The 18,141-nt window shown below is 41.1% G+C and overlaps 1 protein-coding gene across 2 annotated transcripts in view; it reads left to right on the top strand.

The window, feature by feature from the left end:
- nrd1a (nardilysin a (N-arginine dibasic convertase)) overlaps positions 1-18,141 on the top strand; it is a 104,942-nt gene that overhangs the window by 70,315 nt on the left and 16,486 nt on the right. The window contains exons 24-31 of one of the 2 annotated variants that reach the window (XM_079573851.1): positions 843-874; positions 1,040-1,226; positions 2,824-2,876; positions 5,546-5,629; positions 5,722-5,812; positions 7,662-7,778; positions 8,601-8,690; positions 10,343-10,591. In XM_079573851.1, coding sequence (XP_079429977.1) covers positions 843-874; positions 1,040-1,226; positions 2,824-2,876; positions 5,546-5,629; positions 5,722-5,812; positions 7,662-7,778; positions 8,601-8,690; positions 10,343-10,573 — 885 coding nt within the window. In that variant the 3' untranslated portion in view covers positions 10,574-10,591. Of the gene's footprint in view, positions 1-842; positions 875-1,039; positions 1,227-2,823; positions 2,877-5,545; positions 5,630-5,721; positions 5,813-7,661; positions 7,779-8,600; positions 8,691-10,342; positions 10,614-18,141 lie in introns of those variants that run through there. The other variant, XM_079573850.1, reaches the window with a different exon arrangement.

The following is an 18,141-nucleotide window of genomic DNA, read 5'->3' as shown; positions in this document are numbered from 1 at the left end:
CTTCGGGTCTGAAGTGCCGTCATGCACGAGCTTGATATAGAACCTGCAGTTACGCGTAAGACCTGAGGTGGCAGTAGTGAGCATAAAAATGACCAACTTGCATCTCGGCCCTTTAAAATGGCTGCTTTACTGAAATAAAATGATAATTAAGCAACTGATGTTTTCCTTTTTAAATAAGTCATATTTTCAAAAGCATTCAAACCTGTCATGTGCACTTTAAGGCCATAGTTAGGCCTTGTCGTGAAAAAGCATCACATTGAATTCAAACTGGCCTCAACGCCGATATTTCACAACTATTTTTGCTGCACAAGTTCGTGTCTAAACACAGTTGAATGACAGTTTGACATTGTACACAATGTTTCGCTCAAAGTAGCCTTGTGTCCGATTTGCTTTTGAATGTCATAAAAAAAGTATTAATTTACTACAACATTATGACAGTTTTTACTGCACTAAGCTGCTGTTTTGGATGAAATCTTAAGAAAAGAAATATATGCTGATTTTTATTTTTTTTAATGCATGTGGCGTTAAAATACAGTATTTGTGCTTTGAAAATTGGATTAGAAAGCATTAAATTTGACTTACTTCTGCTCATATAAACCCTGAATATGCACCATCTTTTGTGGTATTAAAATATAGTATTTGGGAATGAAAATGACTCTAGACACATTGACCTGTGTGAAGCCTTTTATGGAAGAAACCCAGTTTCTTCAGCCTCCGCGCTCCACTGCCGTATTCAGTCTGAAACGTCTTTTTTCTTGCGTGCACTTGTTGTTATTGTCGCTATTGTTCCGTCTCTCTGATCTGCCCCGCTTCATTAAATGTCATTGTGTCTCCACTCGCAGGAGTCGGCGGAGTTCTTGCAGTACGTCACCGAGTAAGTACCAAATGGAATGTTTCCTTTAGCCTCTTCAACTCCAGCGCTCCCGTTTGCTAGCGTACCCTGTAATTCTCCTCATCATTTCTCGCTCGACCCGTCGTGCGTTGTCTTTTCCGTGACCTGCCCGCCCACGACAAACGCCGCTCTCTTGTGCTCTCACAGCAAGCTGCAGTTCTCCAAGCTGCCAGCGGAGGTGCCGGTCATGTTCCGGGTGGTGGAGCTGCCTCAGACGCATCACATTTGTAAAGTGAAGACCCTCAACAAAGGCGACGCCAATTCAGAAGTCACTGTCTACTGCCAGTCTGGTCCCAAGTTACTGAGGGAGCACACGCTGATGGAGCTGCTGGTGGTGAGCAGACCAGTTCAATGTGTATTTTGCTTTTTGCAGTCGTTTCAAGCACATCCTATCACTGTCTTACACTTTGTTTGTTAGGAATTGCTATATTGATCTAAAACAACCTGTTCAAAGTCTTACTTTAACTTTCTTCCTGATTCACCAAGTCCCAAAGTCCCGCCTCCTCTCGCTCCCCGTCAGAACAAACCTCCGTAGTGTAGTCTGTGTTTGCTTGTCCGCGCTCTGCAATGGATGAATAGTCTTGCCAGAGATCGTAAAGTTCGTAAAGAGCTTCCTGGTTGGGAGGAGTTTGGGATAAACAGCTGACGCAGCACCACACAGGGTTGCCAGGTCGGCCAACATTCCTTTTTCAATGTTTCCACGGGTGAAAAAAATAAACCAGTATGTAAAAATCCCTATATTGAATGACACGTGATTATGGATGCACCGATCCAATACTGATACTGTGATAAATACGATATCGGGAAATTGGCTTCAAATATCCGATACCTGTTTTGACTCTCAATGTTTTAAAACACACAACTTTCACCAACTAAATCTCAGCTTCAAAATGAAATCAACATGAATCAACGAAGAAACTGGAAAATTCAAGCACTGAGTTAGTTTGAACCTCCACAAACTTATTTGATTGCCACGCAAAATGCCACGGCTAGCAACAGTATGCTAATGATAGCTGCAGCTGCTAGTTCTAGCGGCAACTAGTCAAACTGGGAAATTATGATTGGATCATCTAATTAAATAAAATAGCCACTGCTGGAATGGCCAAGTGTATGAAATGCAATAACTGATATATTATATTTGTAATGCACAAATTGTAATGATCTGATCACTTTATGCTGCGAGTTAATGTAAGCTAATAGTCTGTCATATCCCCAAGTATAAGTAGTAGAAAAGTCCAGTGATGCTTGTGTAATTTTCCATTAGTTCATGAATATATAAATCATTGTAGTATCTCTTTTGCAAGAAAGGATAAGACTTACTGATCTCACAGTGGAGAAAAGAGGGACCTTCACTAACGGCCAGCATCGGTATCAATGTTGTATCGGTGCATCTCTACTAGTGACATCAACATGAATTACATTTACAATTACCGTGGTTATATAAGCTCACGATAGGTTAATCGAAGCCTGGCCTTGATCTATTTTCGCATGATAACTGCACAACATTGCCAAAAGAAGTGAATTCATGAGACACAGATCAGAGAGCGAGCATTTTATTATAGAATATCTGTTGAAAAGATTCACACTAATTGGCTTCCATTGAGCTAATAATGATGTTCTATTGCCTGTTTACTCTTTTGAAATGAGTTTATCATTTATTCTTACATGGAGGGTAAAAGCAGTTAGGTATACAATAAACATGAGCAAAATGTTCAATAGGTTTTCAGATAAATTTGTGAAATACATTGGAAATTCCAGCCGTGCTGATACTTGGCAACCCTGACACTAAGGGAAGACTTAAAGTGCATGTCACACATTACTCACAATTTGTTAAAACATAGTTACATTTATATTTAAGATTTTGCTAGAAAAAAAAGTCAGTTTTTCATAATGTCCCTCCTTAAATGTTTGATGGAATGATTGTCTTTCAGATGCACATGGAGGAGCCCTGTTTTGATTTCCTAAGGACCAAAGAAACCTTAGGGTGAGACTTCATGTTGTTGTTGTTGAAAATACCCCTTTCCACTTTTATAATAATGATCAAATTGTGCTGCATGTGTTTAATGGCCTTAAAAATTAGACCTCGTTTTATGCTCGTAGCAGTCGATCTGTTAAAACTGTGAAACCTGCTTATGAAGTCATCTCAGTCGAGGATATTTAAAAGATCCTGGACCACCGAGAGCCCACACCAGCGACAGCATCTACTCCGTAGCTGGTCGCGCTCGCAGGAATAAGCCGAAACAGTGGGAAAGGCCCGGCCGTTTTAATAAGCAGTTGGCATTTTGAAAATCACCTAATGCCCGCGGCTGTGTTTGGCATATCTGGCCTGTCCAATCCTGCACCACAAACACTCACACACACACACACACACACTCCTCCTGACTGCAGGATGCTAACTACCATATGCACACTTCGATTATCCCCGTGAGGCACCGTACTGCGAGGGAAACTAGCTGTTATATGTCAAATTAGAACATTTTGGTCTCTTTTGGAAACAACATCTCCAATTAAAGTAGCGCCTATATACCACATTTTGCAGCATCAATATTTTGAAGGATCAAGAAAGTCAAAATCTAAATCTCTCTTAAAAATGTCAACAGATAATTTTTCAGTCTTAAAGGAATAGGCCAGCGTTTTTACATACTGAGATATGTTCTTACCTGAGCTTTGACGAGTTCTTTAGGACCTGTCTGATCTTCACCCGTGCCTTCAGTCACGTAAACACAGCGCAGACGGCGTTAGCATTTAGCCTCTCCCTCTCTCCTCTATAGCTCCAAAACAGGTCAAGATAGAAGCTACCAAGCTCTTCCACGTTTTCCCTATTTAAATATGGTTACGTGAAGTGTTACACTACAAAGTATAATTACACAAAATTAAACAATGTGGATTTTCTAAGCGGATAAAAGGGGGAACTATATTGTAAGGCGTAATAATACCAGGAGTAGTTCGAAATCTGTGCAGTAATCTTCACTTTACTGCGCAGTAATCTTCACTTTACTGCGCAGTAATCTTCACTTTACTGCGCAGTAATCTTCACTTTACTGCGCAGTAATCTTCACTTTACTGTGCGGATGCCAAATTACTCCTGGTATTAAAGAACTAAAGAACTCGTCAAAGCTAAGGTAAGAACATATCTCAGTATGTAAAAACGGCGGCCTATTCCTTTAACTCAAAAACTAGGCTCGGTGCACAGAATGTTTTTGGCTAACTTCCTGTTGGCCAGAGCAGGGTAAAGGCTTCTTCCTGTTCATATTTATCATGATAAAATATTATATAATAAAACACAAGAAAACTTAAATAAACGTCAAGTCGAGTGTTTCATAAATATTATTTCAGATAGCGGTGCTATTTTAACATTTGTTCTCGTCAAAGTAATGTTAGCCTTTAGCTTCAATGCTAACACAGCTGCATAAACACAGAAGTCTCCTCCAGTGAAGTATTTACAACCTTTATAAAGTTTTAACATTTAAATAATTATCAAACAATGGCCTGTTTTCTGCCACGTACTGTTTAAATATACATTTATTTCAACAAGACACTGCTAACTCTTCATAGATATGAAAAGGTTTTTTGTTACCCAGGAAGTTAGCAAGATTGTACGCAACGTTCCATGCACGGAGCCCATTGGGTTAAGTGAGACCAGTGGGAGGAAGCAGTATGTGGACCTTTTGGAAAGTCTTGCAGCACATTTCTACCTAAATCGGTCATAAAATATAGTCTGATCTTTATTAAAATCACAAGAATGAGTAAACAAATTCTACAGGGTTCACATACTTTTTCCTCCTACTGTACTTCTGTGTCCAAACTGTAAAAGTTCCATAGACAATCACAGCAAAAAAAAAAAAAAAAAGCCACAACTCTATCTTGATATTCTTGAGAATTAACACCAAGTAGGAGGCCAAAAACAATCCGACTTTATGTATATTGCACATGAAAAACAAAATGGTTAACCAAAGTGCACTACACAGCAATAATAAGTATTATAATAAGTATTTATCTAGTCAAAATGAATATATTTTCTTTCTTTATGTATGGAAAAAATTATAATCATTTCATCATTTATTTCAAGCAAGCGTTAGTAAAGAAGAAGAAGAAGAAGAATAGTATATGTAAAACTCATGTGGAACCAGATGTTTAAAAAGGCAGATTAAAGTCCCATTATAGTCAATAGGACTTAAGATCCTTTGGACCCGGACGCAGGCACAGAGCCTTTAATTTCAAATTGTTAGGAATTCTTCACGTCATAAGTACATTTCAGAACTTTCAGACAATAATATCATTTAGATGTAAAGTACACAATGGTCTTTTCCCTCGAAAGTCTGCTTTTGCTCTGTGCTGAAGAACAAAACACATTTTACACTACTAGCAAAGGGCCTTATTTCCACATAAAGAGATGAAATGAACGGACCCTGGCGGCACAATGTTTCTATATTTATGTCTGTAATCTCCAGGAAAAGTTTCAAATTGATCCCTCTAAATCATCCTTTCCTTTTTCCCATTCACCCACAGTGTCTCGCCTTAAGGCTCGGTGCACTTTAGTTGTTATTGAAAGGAGCAAAAATGGGAAGAAAAAAAAAGCCGAATAGATTGTCTCTGCGTGGCTTAAGGCTGCAAAACGCAATATTGACAATATCCTTTTCCCCCCCGCGCAAGGTATCACGTCTACCCCACATGCAGAAACACCTCCGGCGTGTTGGGCTTCTCTGTTACCGTGGAAACGCAGGCTACAAAGTTCAAGTGAGTTCGCGCGGCGGCCGTAAAACTTCCAGCGATGGATCCGTTTGCCGAAAAAGGAATCCACAATGTCTCTCTCCGTATTTCGTTCGCAGTTCAGAGTTTGTGGAGTCGAAGATTGAAGAGTTCCTGGCTTCGTTCGGGGAGAAGCTAGAAGCGCTGACGGAGGAGGCGTTCAGTACTCAGGTCGGTACGGGGGGGTTTCCATAAGAGCGTATAGGAGGAAAGCGTCGGAAAAGTGGAGCTGCACCTGTCAGTGTCGATTACCCACACTTCCCAGCACAGTTTAGGAACTTTTTCACTTGTTGCTTTATGATATCATTACAGCTGCAGCTTTTATTCTGTCCTTGTTATATTGTTATTAAATGAAACGTCTGCCAGCCTATAATTAAGGCTGGCTACCGTTAAAACAGTTCAGGTACTACTGAAAAAAAGTGTCCAAAGCAGGAACCGAAAAAAAAAAATCTTATGTCTTTAGATCCAAGTTTGATCTTTTAAGTCCCACCTTAAAACACACCTGTTCAGAGCTGCCTATTTTTTATTTATTTATTTATTTGATAGGGACATGTGTGAACAATAAACATGTAGCACACTACAACATTTATAGCCAAGGCTAATTTGCAATGTCCGTCCCTAGAAGGGCTTTTCAAATTCACACAGAAAGTACAAAAATTACATTTACAGTAACATTAATTAAATACTTCTGACATTACACAAAGGAAGTGCATTGAGTGCAGACTAAAAATGATTGCAGACTTGATCTCTTTTTAAAATATGTTTTAGTTCATTTTTAAAAGCCCCCAGGCCAAATCTAAAAGCTAAGAAAAAAAAAAGCAATGAAAATAGCGATGAAAACCCTTAAAAAAAAAAAGTGACATACAAAAGTGATGAAAACGCAATGAAAAAGAGCAAGAAAAATGAGCTGGAAAAGCCACAAAAAAAGAGACGAAAGCACGACGAAAAGTGACAAACACGTGGCGAAAACACGACAAAAGAGCAACAAAAAACATGCAGAAAAAGCAACAAAAAAGTGACAAAAAAAGAGACGAAAATACAACAAAAAGCTACAAAAAAAGTTGCAAAAAAGTGACAAAAAAAGAGATGAAAACACGACAAAAAAAGAGACGAAAACACAACAAAAAGTGACAAACACGTGGCGAAAACACGACGAAAGAGCAACAAAAAACATGCAGAAAAAGCAACAAAAAAGAGACGAAAACACAACAAAAAAAGATGAAAAAACACGACAAAAATGTGACAAAAATGCTTCGCTTTGAAATGTTGCTCTCCAGTTGAGGAGCTTTTACATTTGGGTAAAGCCGAGCTGGAGAAAATGTGCTTGGTTCAGGTGGGGGTAAGAGGTTAATTGTAAGGTGACCTTGGGTGTTAAGAAAGGCGCCAACAAATAAAACATTTATTATTATTATTTTTGATGCTGTTGGTCCAGAGACAGCATATTTGGCCAATTTCCCCCCATCCCTACCTACAATGTAGTTTTCTAGATTGTCAAAGCAAAATATACAGTACATGGTACATTCTGCCGCTAATCTACTAGCTGCTATTGCTGACGTTAATGTGCAATTTAGGACTCATAAAGAATCATAAACTTGGCCTGAGCATGTTTAACAAGTCTGAATATTTACCAAAAAATATCCCTTGACTCGGCAGTGATCAGTAAGCTGGCCCCCATTACTTGCACTCAAACAATAAAATTGCTCCTGATCGTCTATGAACACAGTGAACTTGTGTTTGTGAGTGAGCCTCGCCATTTTTTTTTCATCCAGAGAGAAAGGAGACTCCTTAAAAGTGCCCAAAGTTTGCTCTTGTTAATGCTAATGCAGCTTCAGTTGTGCTAATCGTGGCTAAATGCTACAATCACAGTATTATGTTGTGAAATCTGAATCTCGTAGGACTCGCATGTTTTCGTGAGGGCGGTCCTCTCTCCTCCAGCCAATCGGAGCCTCCGTCTGCTCCCGTCGCATTAGCATCAGTTCAGTTTTCGCGTCGGACTGAGGCCGTTGCGTGTGCCCCGCAGGTGACGGCGCTGGTGAAGCTGAAGGAGTGCGAGGACACACACCTGGGGGAGGAGGTGGACCGGAACTGGGCCGAGGTGCTCACTCAGCAGTACGTGTTCGACCGGCTCCAGAGGGAGGTGAGGAGACCCCAAACCACACTCTGTAACCCCAGGCAAAAGTCATTCCATCCATTCTGCCTCGAGGCGCAAAATTCCCAGAAAAATATTAAAGTGTGTCCAGTATTACAGCATTATTTTGTATTTTCTATCATTTCGGGCTGTTGTGTTTAATGCCTGGAGAAACCATGTCTATTGTGCAGTACAGTGGCCCTAAAAGAAGGTTCTGGGGCTTCTCTAAGGGACACCAGTACTGGCACCATTAAACATTTCTGCTTGGGGCACCAAAATGGCTTGCAGTTAAAAGTGACTGAATTTCTATGGTTCTCATGCCAAAGAAGACTCAGCAGGTTGAATTTTAGAGCAGTGAATATTGGGGGCTGCGTATTGAAAATGATAACTTTGAACTTTATGCCACTAAAACTAGACATAAATAATGGAAATCGTCGTCATCTCTTGCTCTGAAAGTCTGTTTTAACATCAATAACTCGCAGGTTGCAATGAATGAGAAACACTACTCACTTTGGTAAGATTATTACAAAAGTCGGATTACGAAAGAGCACAGTGACAATGAGAAGATGAGTTGTTTCTGTCATTTATCGAACAAGAAGTCAATGTTGTTCCAGGCTAATGATTTGAACCATCTCAAACAAGCATTTTGCCCTCAATTTTAAAGTTTTTGTGTTATTCAACAATGGAGTGACCTTGTCTGGTTACAAGGAGTAAGGCTCTAGACTGCACGGATTTATTCAATGAGTTTTTATATTTTCTTCTCTTTTTCTCATTCAGTCGGTCGGTCTTTCATTTCCCAAGTCATTTTCTCATCTTTCCATGCTTTTTCAGATCGCAGCCTTGAAGCAGATGACCAAGGAGGAGCTGGTGTCGTGGTTCCAGGAGCACCGAGCGCCCAGCAGCCGCAAACTCAGTGTACACGTAAGCGCCCGCGATACACTTGTTTTTGTCGCATCATTTCCTAAGTACGTAAAATATCGATTGTTCGTGCAGGGATGATCAGTTTTGAGATTTTTGGCTCATTTAGTTTTAGTTTTAGTGTCAAAGTAAGAAAAAATTGACCGAACTCCCCCTTTATGTTTATTTGATTACATTTTTGTCTCCCACGCGTATTCATTCATTCACAAATAGTGACCGGTTTGGTATCCATGTGTTGCAAGTAAGGTGACCAAGACCCCATAATCCATATCTGGTTATTTCCTTTCTGAAAAAAGTCTGTGAAGATATTCGTATGTGTGCACCTGCAAATGTTACAAAACTTTCAATCGAAAAACAAAAGCCTTTGTTTTTGGGGGATAGTTTATTCATTCTGAATCTCTCTCCGAGTTTGGAAAGCTCTGTTGTGATTTTAGTCACAAGTAGTTGTAGGTCTTTACCCGTACCTAAGACTGTGATCTCGTCAGCAAACTGGATACATTTTAGTTTAGTCGAGACTTCACAAAGGTCACTTAACAAAAATAGTTTTGGTCCAAATACTGACCCCTGGGGGACACCGCAAGTAATGCTTCTCATACTTGATCTATCTCAACATATTGTTGTCTTCCTGTTAAGTAGGATTTAACCCAGTTGTAGCCAATACCTCAGACTCAATTGTTTTCAGGTTTTTCATTCCACTCTTGAAATATCTCCACCTTAGTAGCTCCTACAGACTCCAAACTAGGGCTGCAACTGACGATTATTTTGTAATCGATTAATCGCTCTTATTTTTTACGATTAATCGAGTAATCGCTTGGCTGTGAATGGTGTAGGAAAATTCTAATTTTTCTATTTTTTTTAATCACATACAGCTTAAGTGGCGCAGCTTGAAGGTGTGTTGATGGAGTGAACTAAAGGGAAATGTTTGCTGAAGGCTTTATTCATGAAATTTACAATGAGCAAAATGTACACAGACCCTAACTATATAAACAAATTTTTGCTCCATTTTAGCCTGTGTGAACCAAAAAAACGATTAATCGAGTACTAAAATAGTTGCCGACTATTTCAATAATCGATTAGTCGTCGATTAATCGATTAGTCGTTTCAGCCCTACTCCCAACTCTCCCGGCTTGTTCTTAAGAATATTATATTTTATTAATAGAATGGTTTGCTCATAGGGATTTTTTGATTATGTATTTGTTTTCCTAATTTATTGAGTCTTGAACCCCAAAAAACGTGGAGAATTTCAACAAAAGTAACTTACAAAAAAAAAATCTCATCTTTGTAACTATTATGTGAACAAAATAAAACCACACATTTTAAACCGGACTCTATCCATTACTTAGATTTCGTGACAATATAGGCATTTTTGCACATTTTCTTTGGTTTAAAAGACCTCAAAAGACCGTAAAATATATAACGTGCAATATATTGTTCTAGTAATCGACAGAAAATGTTTCAAATGGATACTTCAGGGGGTTTATATTTCTCCATTTTCCCTCGATTTACCTGCAGTGTGTCGCCTTAACTTCTACCGCCGCTGCCTTTATCTTCGGAGATGTAAAAATAGTTTTCTTGTGCCCTGCTCCACATAATCCCACTCTCCTCTCCCAACACTCTCCTCTCCGACTCATCCAGAAGGTCTCTGTCGCCCCCAGGTGGTCGGTTTCGGCGTGGAGGAGAGCGACGCCGAGGCAGGAGCAGAGAGGCACAAGGGCCAAGGCGACGATGACGATGACGACGAAGACACGGGCTCCACGTACGGGGAGGTGTCCCAGCTCTTCTACCTGCCCCCCACCGACAAGCTCCCCGGTGCCAAAGCCATCATGGACATTCCGGCGTTCATCAAGGACCTGCCGCTGTTCCCTTACCACAAAATCCTGGAGTGATTTTGTGGTAACGTTCGCGTTCGGGATCACCTCAGAACATTTCGAAACATTTCTTTTTTAACCAGAGGCATTTACTCACAACTTGGAAGAAAAAAAGGGCAAGTTTACTTATTCTCAATACAAAAAGCCAAGGATATTTTTAGTCATTTTGCTCCTTCCTTTTGGTGGAATGGCCTGATGAAGGAGGGGGGGCGGGGTGACGACCTAAAGCCGAAGTCATGATATAAGAAAATGTCCTGTTCCAGTTAGAAGTGACGTGCACGTTTAGCTGATGTGAATCCCATTGTTTTCACTGAAGGTTTTTAGCTGAGTGGACTTTGTGCTTGTCCCGCATAAGCTGAGGACTGGGGCAAATCTTACAGTACTATGTTATTAGTTTATTTTATTTTTAACTAGTGAGGGGTCGCTCTCGTGCCCTGAAGTCAGTGAATTGTAAAGGAAAACAACAACAAAAATAGCTTGAGTTGTGTACATTGGAGTGGCCGTGTGCAGACTTGGACCTAGGATTAATAAACGCTTTTGTGCCGAGTGAGTGAGCGAGTTTTGCTTGTTGAAATTGGTGATTAATAAACCAATGCCTTTAGTTTCAGCCTTAGTCTCTTCGTGTTGTGTATTCACTTCTTTAGCGTGAAGCAATTCGGGACAAAAAGGATAAATGCAACAATTGTACTGTGTCTAATCTTCACTATATTCTACATGACACGCAGTATTCCATCCTATTTGAAACGGTCTTCGGGAGCTTAGACTTTTATTTCAGTTTTTATTAAAGACCCTATAGCTGATTTTTATTATTTATTCGTTTTAATAATTAAAGAGGAAGCCACGAAATTCAAATGTTGCTTTTGTCCAAATCATTCTTAACTTTTATTACATATTTGTAGCATCCAAATTCTTCCCAGGGGCAGGTTTCTCTGCACTTTTCACAACTTACAGGGTCACTGTTCAGAGTCACTGTTCAGAAATACTGGAAAACTCGCTTTTAAGTTCATAATGTTGTTGTAAATAATTAGAGGTGCGGTGTGTTTCCAACTAATGCTTTGAGTTTACAATATACTAAAGGAGGACAAAGCAAATCGTTCCATTACTAGAAAAGAACATCAGGTGTATAAACTATACTGAGGCTGAACGATATGCACAAACTTTCATATCACGATATTCATGCTAGACATCTCGATATCGATGTGATGTAACTACGGGTTCGGTGAAAACCAAGCATTTTTCAGAGAAATGAAAACATAATACAAAAGAGTGCAGTTTTGTTGATGAGAATCTATATCATTCATATCTTGCTTTTTCGATATTAATATCTTGAATGTTCATATATCGCTTTCGACACCACAACAACATCAGCCCCTAAAATATACCTCTATCTTTGCCACTTCCTGTTAGTAACTGACACATTTAAATAGAAATATTTTTTCTGCCCAAATTTCTTCATTAAAGGGACTAGATGCAAGTTGGCCATTTTATGCTCACTACTGCCACCTCAGGTCATACGTGTAGCTGCAGCTTCTGTATTAAAGGGATATTTCAGGATTTTTGACATAGGGCCTCATTTCCTAGTTATCCAGAATGTTGCTGATTTCTGGAGATATATTTTTTTGTAATTCATGCAGTTCTTATGTTTGAAGAGTTTCGTGGCGCTAGGCTAATGCTAGGCTAGCGCATTTCTACGATGTAAGTTAGCCTGCATTAAAAACAGTCTGACCCGCTCCACAGACCACCTGAGGCAAATCACTTCTAACACCAGACAAACCATATAAATGTCTGTGTTGATAGAATAATGTTTGGAATATAACTGACCTGCATCGCATTTTGAGGGACTATTTTCTAGCAGATCACTCCGCCGCTGCGTAGCTTATACAACCACGAAGCTGATGCTGCTCAAATATAAGTTGTTTTAAATGCAAAATGATTAAAATTATTCTATAGACACAGACATTTATATAGTTAGTCTGGTGTTATAAGTGATTTGCCTCAGGTGCTCTGTGGAGCGGGTCAGACTGTTTTTAATGGATGCTAGCTGGTACCATAGAAATGCACTAGCCTAGCACCACGAAACTCTTCAAATAAAAGAACTGCATGAATTACAAAAAAAATATCTCCAGGTTCCAGCAACACTCTGGATAACTAGGAAATGAGGCCCTATGTCAAAAATCCTGAAATATCCCTTTAAGCTCGTGCATGACGGCGCTTTGGACCTGAATTAACACCTTTCTGAGCGACAGTGCAGTTGTGGTGAACAGGTCTGGGCTCATTCTACACATTAGGACATTACTGGAACATGTAGGGAGAGGAAATACTTAATTTTAACATTTTTAAAGTCTGTATAGTCCCTTTAATTGCTGCTTCACTGAAATAAAATGATAATTGTGATTTACAACAGATGTTATCCATCTAAATAAGTCATATTTTCAAAAGCATTAAAACCTTTCAGGGTACTGCAGGTCATGAACAAGCAGTAATACTCCGGTCAAACCTCACACAAAACTACAGCAGTTGTTCGTTCACCCCGAGGATGAAATGGAGCAATAACACAAATATGATGTAACAAATCAAACATGGGAGAAACTGGTAGAGAGTTCAACATCAGGAAGAAAGAACATAGGACAGAATGTGATGAGGAAACATTAAAAACTGAAGTCTGCCATGTCAGACACAGCGAGAGGGAGGAACATCTGGATCGGGACCATGCCCGTGTTATCGGCACCGAGAGCGACAAACGCCACTGTTGGGTCAGAGACGCCTTCGAGATCCACAACAGAGGAGTGAGAGTTGTTTTCCACTTTAAACTGCTGTCACATAATGCAGTGTGGTTTCAAATCACAGATTCGCTTGCTTTGTTTATTTAATCCAGTGCCCCTGAGGAGCGCAGGGCATTCTGGGTAAGAATGGTAAGCATTCCATACGGTTAGAGCTAATTAATATTGAACACACTGCAGAGGGTGGTGTTAAGTGAACTGTTTGCCTCAAGGGACTTCACTGTGCACTGCTCGGGGCTCGCAGCTGCAAACATGCGAGCTCGTGTGGTCCTGAGGGGCCTCACTACGCCCAGGCTACATTTTTCTGCTTCTACTTACTGTATGTTTGCACCTTAGGAGTTTGCATCCCTATTAAGTAAACCAGTTTGCTGAAATTCATGTCCAGAAACGACAAACGTGCTTGCTTTGGAATAGATACAGTGGGGGAAAAAAAGTATTTGGCCAAAATCCAATAGAAAGTCTATGGGAAACTGACCAAATACTTTTTTCCCCACTGTACTTGGTTTGTATTACCTTGACAAACTAGAGGGGTGGGGATTACTGTAAACTAAATATATGTTATGCCCAACCATGGCCTCTAAAAGAAGCCAAGATCAGGGCGTGTCGCCAGAAGAGCCAACACTGTAAGGTCACAGGGGTCGTCTCATGCCATCTTCATCCAGTTTATAAAACCATGTAAACGTGAAGGGGAGGACCCTCCCCTGAAGGAGGCCCATGAGGAAGCCAGGCCCCTGGTAGAACGAGCTCAGAGCCCATCAGGAACCTGGGGCCTGCTGCGGAGTAAGCCATGGAGATCTCCACAATCTAATGGGTAAGCCTCTGTCTGGAGACAGGATTCCCCTTGAAGGGCTTTGCCCAGGACACAAACAGCTGATCCTCCTGCCTAAATGCTCTGGTCCTCTCAGCATGGGCACACAGAGCACGGACAGGGCACAGCTGGTGCAAATGCTGCTGTTCTGAAGTGTGAGGTGGAGGCTGAAAAGCATCCAAATACACCTGGGAGCCTTTGGAATAAAGGCTGGGTTGGGCCGTAGAAACACCCTGAGGTTGTCAGGGCTAAATTTCATGCAAGATGTTTGAGCTGAACCCACAGGGCGTGGATATCACTGACACGTTTTGCTGATATAGCAGAACAGTTTTAAGTGACAATATTTTCAGTTCAGTGTCCTCTAATGCCTGGACACTGGTGACCAGAGCAAAAGTAACATGGCATGTGGAAGTGGCAGCCTAATACACTTAGAGAGTAGATAAGGTCTTGAAATGACAAAATGACCTTAAACAGGGAGTTAAGGGGAATACTCCGTCTTTAACACACCAATCTTCAGAAATGTTAAACTTGCATACAGTGACCTCGTGTGACCTCGGCCCTGGCGTGGGATCACCCTGAGCCCCCGCTCCGAGCTGGTGCTGCAGTAATGACGGCTCATCCTCTGTGAGAGGCAATCAGTGTTGAGTTACAGTAAGGACAAAAGCAAACAGCCAAAACTTGCATCAAACTGGTCAAACCTTTTGCGATATAGAAGTTACAGAAAAGAACATTCACAACGAGGCGTTTACCTTTTTCTCACCACTCTGGGGCCAGATTATAATGAAATAAAATGGCATGAACGTCCAACCTAAAGGCGTTGTCAAACTTCACAGTGGTAAGTGGGTCATAACGCGCCGGTCCAGAGCAGGACGAGCAGAGGAGCGTTTATCTTCAGCGCTGCTCCTCACCTTGTTCCCGGGGCGGTGCCAAGTCAGCAGAACACAGGGGTATGAGGCTGGTCAGTGCGCTCCCTCCGGGAGGAGGAGGAGGAAGCAGAGGGGCTAATGGTATCTGGGGCGGGGAGTGCATTATTCACTGTGTGCCCCAAAAAGGCCGTGTGTTCAAAGGCACTGAGGTGGAGGATCTAAAAGTCAGACTGCGACAATGTAAGTGAAACTTTATTAGAGGTAGAGATGAGAAAAAATAAAAACATGATATAAGGCTAAAATGGGAAATGGCTCAACATTGGAGAATGAAACTAAAGACTAAACAATTGTGAAATAGATATTAAAATGAATAAATATCTGCTGTAAGTTGAAGTAAAAAACATGAATGTGGTCCAGGATACAGGAGGTTCATGAGCCGTCCTGTCTGAAGGTGAGGACACACCTAACCGGTCCAGTCATGTTGCCAGATTCTGACAAAGCACCTCTGGGTTTGCACATGATGTTGCTGAGCACTAAGACATGAATGAAAATAGTTTCCTCCCTCCTGCCTGGCCCTGATATGACCTCAGTACACGTGGGTTTGGAATGTGCAGTACTGGTCTGTCCCACTCATGTCATGATAAAGTCCTGTTTTATACCTTTTTACATTGTACCTACCTGAATGTAGTACAATGTACTGTGCTTTGTAACAATCTGTAATAACCTGTACCTATGTAATACATGCACAATGGAGTCATGTGTATTAGTACTTTGGAGGTACATATTGTAATAACATAAGCCTATGGGGTCGGGTTTAGGATCAGGGTTAGACTTATTAGATTTATTACATTATGTACCTCCATACTACTGATACACATTACTCCATTGTGTATGTACTACAAGTACAAGATATTACACATTTACAGAGCATATATATATTGTACTTAATGTTATTAGATACAATGTATCAAGTGTGGTGTAAAATATAATAATACCAATGTTTGTAATCCATGTGTTCTTTATTGTGTCCGTGTTTTCATAATTGAAGCCGATCATTCCTCTGATCGGAATGCCTGGGCTTGGATAAGGCATTTCAAACCACAGCTGCTGCTGGTCATGAAGCTTTTCCTCCTCTTTTCAGGAGGTGTGTTTTTCTAATGCTATATGTATGTAATGCTATATGTATGTAATGCTATATGTAGGGAATGCTATACTATATACTATATATGTATTCACAGAGAGATGAGGACGAGGCTAGTTGTGGTCAATACAGATAATTAAGAGCATCTAATGTTTTTACAGCTTTTTTTAATTTTTATTATTTAAATTTAAAGTAGTTTCCTGTCTCAGTTATAAATTTAAGACTTGGTGGAGGTTTCTTTGCTCGTTTGCACATATGGATATAATATTTACCTCATTCAGGCGGTGTTTCACTTGTGTCTTTATGATGTAGTAGAGGCGGTTTTGTTGCTCCGGATTCAGACAGATGATTTTCTTCTATTCATCGATTGAAACACAAGCTTCAGTCTTGGATGGTAAAATCCATTACTGAAGAGGGAAGTTCCTCTCTTCTTGCAACCATTTCAGAGAACAAGCCCGAAAAGCAAAAGGAGCTCACGCAGACTGGGCTCTCGCTAATAAATTCCGTCCTAACTTTGCGCTGCCAGACCGTGTGTCAGTCCCGTCGGCGGCTGTGATTTGATCCCGGCCCGCGGACCCCCGCCAAGGCAATAATGAACCTGGCTCCATGAAGAAACGCCCCCGCTGAGTGTGTGAAGCGCGGCATATGTGTGAGGAGTGAGCGGAGGGAAGGCATGTGCCGCGCCGAGGACACTGGCGGGGAACGGGTTTGGTTTTGGTACATCTTTTTTTTTGAAGTTCTCTCGTCCAAAAACACCTGGAGTTTTGTTTCCGCCCACTCGGCTTTTGAGTCTTCTCCAGAGGACGTTCTTAGCAGCGCATCGACGGCTCCCAGACGAAAGCTCCTCCTGAGGGTCCCGCGTATCCAGAGAACGCTCTCCTCACCTCCCCGTCGAAGCTTCATCCTTTCATCTCAGAGTAAAGTCACTCACCACAGCTTCACTACAGCCAAACAAGTCACAACTTTTCAATCAATAATGCATTTTCTAACCAACAGTGTGAAGCCCTATTTCTCTTGCAGTCGAGTGGAAACCTGCTGTTGCCCCTTCTGAGTAATCTGAGAAGGGCATTTGGTCAAGGTCAAAGTTCAGCAACACTTTGGGCCCGATCTTCCACTTTGCGCAACAACAGCTTTTGTCCAGGCGAGCGCGGCATCTTGCGTGTACATGCTTGACCTGTTGCATCAGCGACCAATGGCCTGAGGGTGTGGCTTCAGCAGAAAAGGTTCAGACCAGGAGTGGTGCTGCAGCGTCTTCTCATCTCATGGAACCTGCTTCATCAGCATTCAGGCTTTGAAGCTCTCAAGCAGGGGTCCTCAAACTGCGGCCAAAATCCGGCCCGCGAGATGATTTAATCCAGCCCCCACTTGTAGAGCACAAATCCCCAAGTATGTCAGCCACTGGGGGGCAATTTGAATAAATAAAAAATAATTCCACAGATGTCCAGCAGAGGGCACTTATATAAGAGATCAGAATATAAACACATTATAGCCACGTGGTAAATGAAGCTTACCACCACAGAGTGTGGAGAGAATGAATAATGACTACAGTACTTTGAGAAACTTGTGACACAGGCTTGTAAAGCACAATACAAGTGTAGGAAGTTATTACTTTGGTCACATTACAAAATGATGTTTTATTTGAAAATAAAAATAAATGGAAATTGAAACAAAGTGTGATTTTTGCAAAACACTACAGTGAAACAAATATGAGCCTGAGTGAAGTGTTGATCTTGTGGATATAGTCGTGGGGACGACTGTGCAGGCGAGTGTCTCTACTTCACAAAGAGGCATTTTGGTCTGAGTCATACAATTCTATGTAATAGCCAACCTGGTCCGACCCCCCATCACAGTCAGGAACAATAATGGGGCCCCCAGAGAAAAAAGTCTGAGGACCCCTGCTCTAAAGAATAAGATCAGCTGACTATCTGAACATCCTGAACATCCAGGTTATTCCATCAATGGGCTTCTTCTCCACTGACGGCACGGGCCTT

This window comes from Gobius niger, assembly GCF_951799975.1.
Source record: "Gobius niger genome assembly, chromosome: 16".
Lineage (NCBI taxonomy): Eukaryota > Metazoa > Chordata > Actinopteri > Gobiiformes > Gobiidae > Gobius > Gobius niger.
The sequence above is the reverse complement of the archived record's forward strand: the minus strand, read 5'-3'. Positions and strand labels throughout refer to the sequence as shown.